Raw genomic sequence first — 9,166 nt, 5'->3', positions numbered from 1 at the left:
AAAGAAAAGAAAAGAAAAGAAGAGAAAAGGAAAAGAAAAGAAGGACTGGCCAGCTTAGGATATGTGCTTAAAAAAAACATGACTGAAAAGCAGAAGGAACACAGATCAGATATATAAGTTATCAGGCAAGGACTTTAAAATAACTATGATTAATAATTTTTCAACTTTAAGCAGTCATGCTCAACTCATAGCCTCAGATTCCTCATTTATAAAATGAGGTTTAAATGGATACTTTGGGGATTAGTGTAGAGATTAGCCCTTTCAAACTCAGCTCCTAATTTGACTGGTGTCCAATGCTGGCCACCCCTCCTTTGGAATCTCGAAAGGCTTTGGAAAGGGACCCTAAGACAGTAACATGTTTCCTTACTCTGCTTCTCTGTGCACCCTTTCTCCACTCTCTTGCCCCTAGCTCTTCCCAATTCTGGTTTGTTCTCACTGTTTGTCTTCTCCCTTTCTCCACTTTGAAATTTCATTTCCATCTCAACAGAGCAGTAGCATTTTTCCCGTCTATTCTCAAGGTTACAGGAGAACTGAGTGGTGGTGCGTGGAGTGTTTGGCCTTTCAGCAGTGGTCTGAGAGCTCACAGCTTGCATATGTCTACATTTTGAAAACAGTTCTGGTACTCAAACTGAGGCATCAGTAGTAAGGGATTCAAAACATCTGCCCAGGGAGGATTGTTTGAGTCCAGGAGGTTGAGACTGGGGTGAACTATGATCACGCCACTGCACTCCAGCCTGGGTGAGGGGGAGATCCTGTCTCTTAAATTAAAAAACAGAAAACAAAACCTGCCCACTGATGGGAAAGACTGCCTCGGGAAAATTCTAGATGCATTGGAGACCTGATTGAAGTTGTATGGACATGAAATGCTTTCATGAAGGGCATAAAGGCAAGTTCTCAATAAACAAGGTATATTCAATACAGAGTTATATCCTTTTTCCTCCAAAGGACAGAAAAGAATTGAGGTTGAAGGACAAACCCACAGATGTAAAGACAACAGGAGATAGGCAAGTACCACCTCAGAAACAGCAATAAAATTTTGGAAGTTGGAAAACAGATGAACAATGGAAAATGCTGAGCAGTCTAAACAGAAGCTAAGCCCACGGAGGGGAAAGTCTAAGCCAGAAGCAAGCAGATTCACCTGCAGAACATCACAAAGGCGCAGGCATGAACAACACCAAAAACTCGTAGCCAGGAGTAAGGCCTGGGACCAAAAGCAAGAGGACTGATCTGTATGAGGGACAGTGAGACCTTCCCGAGTTCCTTCTCCCTCACTGTCCTCCACCCTGGCAGAAGACAAGCTTTACACTTAGCAGGAACTGAGTCAAGAGCTCATAGTAGACTCTTGCATATCAGGCCCAGCTGAGAGTGGGAATGAAGTACTGTACAGAAAGCTGATGCGTTCAGTAAAAATTTATATATTAAATTTGGGACTCTGTCTCCCTTCTCATGCTTGGTTTGGGAATGCTGACATTTAAACCCAACCCATACCCCTCCATGGTAGACAGAATGATGGCCCTCCAAAGATGTCCATGTCCTAATCCCTGGAAGCTGTGACTAGGTTCCTTTACACAGCAAAAGAGACTTTGCACGTGTGATTAAATTAAGGCTCTCGAGATGGAGAGGTTATCCTGGATTATCCAGATAAGCCCATGCAACCACATGGTCTTTATTAGAATTATACCCAAATACTGCACTCTAGTTAGTATATTGTTTTCCACAGGGGCATAGGTCAGCAATTCTGAAATTATTTTATGTATATGCTAGAACTGAACAAATAGGCAAATACATTGCAAATAAGAAGAACCAGGATTCTTCCTCAGCGTTTGATAAAGGAGTTCTAATAAGGAAAGGGGAAAAGCTAAATGAGTCCTGTGGTATTTGATTTTTTTACTTTTATTTTATTTTTATTTATTTATTTATTTATGTTTGAGGCGGAGTTTCACTCTTGTTGCCCAGGCAGGAGTGCAATGGAATGATCTCACCTCACTGCAACCTCCACCTCCCAGGTTCAAGCGATTCTCCTGCTTCAGCCTCCTGAGTAGCTGGAATTACAGACACCCAACACTGCACCCGGCTCATTTTCGTATTCTTAGTAGAGATGGGGTTTTATCATGTTGGTCAGGCTGGTCTCAAACTCCTGACCTCAAGTGATCCACCCGCCTTGGCCTCCCAAAGAGCTGGGATTACAGGCATGAGCCACCACGCCCAGCCATGGTATTTGATTTTAATCAGAGGAAAAAATATATATGTGTGTGTGTGTGTGTGTGTGTGTGTGTGTGTATATATATATAGTATATAAATATACACACACACCCCCACACACACACATATATAATGGCACACACATAAATGTGTGTATATGCACACACATATACAAATGAGTAAAGATGTGTGCACATGTGTGTGAGTACACATACTATTTTGTAGCCCTTTCCACTGAGTGGGCCTAGAAGCAATGACATCTAGTAACAAGAGACACAGCACCCAAATCTTGGGTCTTAAATACCATTCTCCAATGAAAGGAGTAGGGACTCCTTGGAGAAATAGTTGATTCCAGTGAGGAGGCAAGGAAACTTCAAGATAAACCTGGAACATCTGACTCTACTTCCGTAAAGTCAGAAAGTTAGGAAGTGCTTATAAAATGATGGAGGCGTGTTGAAAGGACACAGGCATCAAGTGAAGGAGCTCCCAACGGCCAAATCTAGGACATTTGAGTAACAAAATAAAGAGTAATGAATTGTAATCCACAGAGTAAAATAAATATCCATGAGTCATATTAATATAAAATAAGTAATTGACTACATGAAGAGGAGAGAACAGCTCCTCCTTACGGTAGCATTGCAAATAATAAATGTACAAGAAATTATTTTTTAAATTGCCATTTGGCCAACACCACAATTAATCATTGTTGTAGGCAAGAACCATCAATGGATGCTAAAATTCATGAACGAAAGTACAGCGAGAAACAAGACTCCTCACAAGACACTTACTAATTACAAAGGGGAAAAAATGGTAACTTTACAGTGGAGAAACCTGGCAGACATCCTAAACAATCAAAATTAACATCACCAGTAATGAAATGTAGCTCCTGATAGGATGCACTTAAGCACAACATCACTTTTGCGCTATCCTTACAAATATGTATAATACTAACATAAGAGGAGATGACACAAACCTAAATTGAGGGACATTCTACCATTTAACAGGCCAGTATTCTTCAAAAACATCAAGGTTGTGAACAACAAAGGAATGAACCTAGATTGCACAAGACTGAGTAGACATGACAACTAAATGCAATGTAGGATCCTGCATGAGATCCTGGAGCAGAAAAGAGACATTTTCAGGATAACTGGCAAAATTCTGATAAGGTTTAGAGACTACTTAATAGTGATATACCATGTTAATTTCCTGATTTTGGTGATTATACTGTGTTATGTAAAATGGCAAAATTAGGGGAACTGTAAATGATATAAGAGAATTCACTATACTAATTTTACAACTTTTAAGTCTGAAATTATTTTAAAATAATGTTTTAATCAAGTAGTAATTATTGCTCTACTGATTTTTGTTAATCAAAGATATGTATAACTCTTAGAGTTTAACAGTCAAAATGCTCCTATATTGCATTACCACACTGAGTTTATGTGAATTCAGCCTAAAGCAACAAAATTTGATATTTTAACCTATGTAATTGTATTAAAATAGGACTTTTCTATTGAAATAATAAAAATAGCTCATAGATTTCATTACCATCTTTGAAGACTTTTAGGAGGATGAGGTTCCCAGATGTGTACGTCACATAGATGGAGTCTAATATAGCTTTGATTATTTGTTTCCTCTTTTCTTTTCTTTAGGTTAAACCACAGCTTGAAGAAAAAACAAATCAGAGTTACGAAAAATTGGAAGCTGTGGAGTATAAAACTCAAGTCGTTGCTGGAATAAATTACTACATTAAGGTTAGAGTTCAGCACCTACTTTAGTGCCAAAAGATCTATTTCTCATTTTATGTAAAATGTTCCCTGATTTCCCTACCATATAATTCCTTCCTTACAGTTGTCCTAAATTAAGATGCCCAGCATGATTCCTTCCAAGTCTACCACTCTCAAATTTGGTAAATGATGTTGATACCATTTTTTTTCTTGTGAATTCAGAAAGCTTTATTACATTGATTCTTGATTTCTGGAAATTGTATAGAAAAAGATTTCATAACAGTTCAGGGCATGCTGGATTTGTGGTTGTACTGCTTCTTAGGTAAGGAGGGAGGATCACATCTCATCTGCCTGAAGGCGTGGGGCTGGACCACATGGTATCTTGAAGCCGATTCCACCTCAAAGCTGTATGATTCTATATATCTAAATTAAATAAATTAAAGTAACGACTCAAATCATTAGCTGGGAAAATAATTTAAACCTTTTTTGTCCTTTAAATAAGCATTTTGATTAATATAATGTAAATATTATTTTATAATTCAAATTAGTAGATTTAACTTATGGCACTCTAGGTATAGTTTAAAGCAGTGGAGTAGTTAAAATAGTTTAAAAGTTAATTTTATAGCTCTGTCAGAAAATTACACGATGCATTGATCCAGTTCTAATTGAAGTTATCAAGATGAAACCAATTGAACAAGTCAACCATGAATATTTAAGAGCCATTTTTGTCCTTATGTATTAAGAAGATGATAATTCTGATTTTAAAAATGAAAACAAATATTAAAGTATATTTACTTAATCTTTACTTAACTATTTGACCAGGGCACAGTGTGGCTTATTTCTCTTTAACAAACAATTCAATTAAAATATAAACATTTTAAAAGACGTTTTCAGCAAAAAAAAAAAAAAAACATAAGTAAGTGGAGCTAGTCAGCTTAGCATAAGAAAGTTTCAGTACCGAGCTATGTACATGGATCAGCCCTGTTTTGCCAAATGTGAGCTCCTAGTAAAGACCAGGTCCCGGGGAGACACATGTCACAGAGGACCCTGCTGTATCCTCAGAAAACAATGGCACCATTTCCTCCATTTTCAATCTGATTTCTTCATGGCTGGAAAAGAACGTTTTCCAGTTAAAAATGATTATGTGCAAAGATAGGAAACATTCCATCAACATTAGAATATTTATTTTAATAATTTATGATTAATTCAAATGCATACATTTCACATATTACCAGCTCACATGTCTCTTCAACAGTTCATCAGATAATTATCTTGAAAATTTCTGCCTGAAAATTTCTTCTCTTGACCACCCTTTTGCCCTCTCTTAATCAGTCTCCTCTCTCTCTCTCTCTCTCTGTCTCTGTCTCTTTCTCTCTCTGTCTCTCTCATCTTTTCTTCCTTCTGCTATCATATTTTTCCTACTGGATCTCAGCCACTGATCCCAGTTCCCTTTTACTTCCTGGTAGTCTGGCTGTCGATCCCTTTGCTCTGAGCCTCTCTAGATTTAAGGTCTTGCCAGTGACAAGACCTTCTCTATGTATTTCAAGTACCTACCAAGAGGCAGGTGGTAGAATGGAAAGACCACAGGCTTAGGTGTCAGAGTGTCCTGAGTTTGAACCCTTGAAGCTCCTCCTCCTCTCTGAGCCTTCATTCCCTTATCCGCAAAGTGAGGGTAATAATCTACTTCGCAGGGTGTTGTGAGGAATAAATAAGCTGGAAATTTATTGAGCACTTACAATTCACCATGCACTATTCTAAGAACAGGGCTTGTATTATCTCATTTAATCCTCACAACAAATCTGTGAGATAAGTACAATCACTTCTCTTGGGTTACCAATGAAAAAATTGAGCTCCAGGGTGGTGAAGAGACTAAAAAAGTCATACAGCTATAAGATCTGAGTCAGGATTTGAGCCCAGATAGACTGAGCTTAACTACTGGCTGTGCTGCCTCTAATACAAAGCACAAAATAAGAGCTTTTAAAAGGTTACACTGGCCTGGTGTGGTGGTTCACACCTGTAATCCCAACACTTTGGGAGACCAAGGCGGGAGTATAGCTTGATGCCAGGAGTTTGAGATCAGCCTGGGCAACATAGCAAGACCTTGTCTCTGCAAAGAAAATGTTTTAATTACCTAGGCATGGTGATGCACACGAGTAGTCCTAGCTACTTAGGAAGATGAGGTAGAAGGATCACTTGAGCCGAGGAGTTTGAGGTTACAGTGAGCTGAGATCGCACCACTGCACTGCAGCCCACGCAACAGAGCAAGGCCTCATTCCCCTATCAGTACCCTCCAAAGAGGTTACATTATAGAGTGAAAAGAATGTAGATGCTAGAGCCTAACAGATCGGGGTTTGAATATTGGCTGTGCCACTTAATAGCTGAGAGATTTATGGAAAATCACTTATTCTCTCTTACTCTGCTTCCACATCTGTAAAATTTCATTGCTCCACCTTTCTTCTGGCCTATAATATAAGTTAATATAATCATTTATATAAAATGTTCATCACAGTGTCTGGCTAACAGTAAACATTTGATATATGGCATTTGTTAAAATTAGGATAGGAAGTGACATCAGAAGCACAATAAATATTTTTATAAGACAAAGCATTTATTGTCTCAAGCAAGAACCAAAGTAAAAATTCTTACCATAATTTTCCAGGTCTCAGATTCATGTCCAAACTACTGCTTCTGCTTCAACCTTCATACCAATGACTTCGTAGCGAAACTCCTTAGCTTTATTTATTTTTTTCCTTTTTTGAGACAGAGTTTCACTCTGTCGCTCAGGTTGGAGTGTAGTGGCACAATCTCGGCTCTCTGCAACCTCCATCTCCCAGATTCAAGTGATTCTCCTGCTTCAGCCTCCCAGGTAGCTGGGATTACAGGTGTGCACCACCATGCCCAGCTAATTTTGTATTTTTAGTAGAGACTAGGTTTCACCATGTTGGCCAGGTTTGTCTCAAACTCCTGACCTCAGGTGATCCACCCGCCTTGGCCTCCCAAAATGCTGGGATTATAGGCGTGAGCCACAGTGCCCGATCCCTTCACTCTAGAAGGGAGGGTGTCCGCCCCCTGGGCTCTGCTCAATCTTACCAGAGGGCATTTATAAAGTAGGTGCTGGTATAGGTATACGAACCCTGCATCCCAAATTTTCTAGGGCAATTCTGATTTTCTTTTCCCTTATCAGACTGTATGGCAAATAAAGTGTCCCAAGTTGGGAGTCAGAAAACAGCATCACCAAAAATATAGGCTGTCACTGGTTTTCTTGCTCCATGCATCTTTGAAAATAAAATGCTGTCCTTTGTGCCCAGATTATACTAAAAAAAATAACAAAGTAAACCTAGGACCTATGCCTCTTGCCATTTCATTAGTCTACAATTTTTTTTTTTTTTTTTTTTTAGGCAGAGTCTTACTCTATCACTCAGGCTGGAGTGCAGCAGTGCGATCTCGGCTCACTGCAACCTTCTCCTCCTGGGTTCAAGTGATTCTCCTGCCTCAATCTCCCGAGTAGCTGGGATTACAGGCATGCACCACCATGTCTGGCTAATTTTTTGCATTTTTAGTAGAGACAGGGTTTCACCAGGCTGGCCAGGCTGGTCTCGAACTCCTGACCTCATGATCCACCTGCCTCAGCCTCCCAAAGTACTAGGATTACAGGTGGGAGCCACGGCACCCAGCCTACTCTACTCTTTCTCTCCTAAAATAAGGTGGTGGATTTATGAATACAAAGAGTCTAAGAATGGGTGGACTAGGTCTAGCAATGCTATTCCTCAGCAGCTTTTTGGACAGAAGTCTTTATAGACCTGTAGCTCTCTCACTTGATGTAGACCCATTTGAAAAAATCTCCTTTTGCTTTCTCTTTTTTTTAATACTTTTCAGGTACGAGCAGGTGATAATCATTATATGCACTTGAAAGTATTCAAAAGTCTTCCCGGACAAAATGAGGACTTGGTACTTACTGGATACCAGGCTGACAAAAACAAGGACGATGAGCTGACGGGCTTTTAGCAGCATGTTCCCAAAGTGTTCTGATTCCTTCCACTGGCTACTGAGTCATGATCCTTGCTGATAAATAAAACCATCAATAAAGAAGCATTCTTTTCCAAAGAAATTATTTCTTCAAGTATTTCTCATTTATTGTATTAAGTAGAAATTACCTTTTCTTTCTCAAAATCAGTGCTATTGCTTTAGAGTATAAATTCCATATAAATTGATGGCAATTGGAAATCTTATAAAAACTAGTCAAGCCTAATGCAACTGGCTAAAGGATAGTACCACACTCACCCCCACCATAGGCAGGCCGGATCATGGACTATCAGTTCGTCAGCCTCCTTGTTCCCTGTGGCTGCTGATAACCCAACATTCCATCTCTATCCTCATATTTTAAAATTAAATCAAGTATTTTACAAAGGGTGTGTATGTGTATGTGTGTGTGTGTGTGTGTATGTGTGTGTGTGTGTATTTTTTTTTTTTTTTTTGAGATGGAGTCTTGTTCTATCACCCAGGCTGGAGTGCAATGGCTCAATCTTGGCTCACTGCAACCTCCACCTCCTGGGTTCAAGTGATTCTCCTGTCTCAGCCTCCCAAGTGGTTGGGATTACAGGCGCCCACCACCGCACCTGGCTAATTTTTGTATTTTTAGTAGAGACAGGGTTTTGCCATGTTGGCCAGGCTGGTTTTGAACTCCTGACCCTAGGTGATCTGCCCACCTCAGCCTCCCAAAGTGCTGGGATTACAGGCGTGAGCCACCATGCCCGGCCTATATTTTTATTCTGAAACAAACTTAAACATAGAGAAAAGTTGCAAAAAAAAAAAACTTTTTTTTCCTGGACATTTGAGACTTAAGTTACTTACCATGATGCCCCATCACCAACAAATACTTCAGTGTGCATTTCCTACAAACAAGGATATTCTCCTGCAAAACTGAAATACAACCATCAAAATCAGGAAATTGGCAGGTCATGGTGGCTCATGCCTGTAATCCCAGCTCTTTGGTAGGCCAAGGCATCAGGATTGCTTGAGGACAGGAATTCAAGACAAACCTGGGCAACATAGTGAGACCATGCCTCTACAAAAAAAAAAAAAATTAAAATTTAGCTGGGCATGGTGGTACATACCTGTAGTACTAGCTACTTGGAAGGCTGAAATGGGGGGATGGCCAGAACCCAGGAACTCGAGGCTACAGTAAACTATACTCATGCCACTGCACTCCAGCCTGGGTGACAGAGAGAGACCACGTC

The 9,166-nt window shown here is 39.7% G+C and overlaps 1 protein-coding gene across 1 annotated transcript in view; it reads left to right on the top strand.

Moving 5' to 3' along the window:
- The window catches only part of CSTA (cystatin A (stefin A)), a 16,016-nt gene extending 7,979 nt beyond the window's left edge, over positions 1 to 8,037 (top strand). The window contains exons 2-3 of the mRNA XM_011950817.1: positions 3,855 to 3,956; positions 7,806 to 8,037. Coding sequence (XP_011806207.1) covers positions 3,855 to 3,956; positions 7,806 to 7,934 — 231 coding nt within the window. The 3' untranslated portion in view covers positions 7,935 to 8,037. The remainder of the gene's footprint in view (positions 1 to 3,854; positions 3,957 to 7,805) is intronic.
- Positions 8,038 to 9,166: the final 1,129 nt, after the last annotated feature.

Source organism: Colobus angolensis, unplaced genomic scaffold (genome assembly GCF_000951035.1).
Source record: "Colobus angolensis palliatus isolate OR3802 unplaced genomic scaffold, Cang.pa_1.0 Scaffold31, whole genome shotgun sequence".
Classification (NCBI taxonomy): Eukaryota; Metazoa; Chordata; class Mammalia; order Primates; family Cercopithecidae; genus Colobus; species Colobus angolensis.
This window is presented reverse-complemented; position numbering and strand designations above follow the sequence as displayed.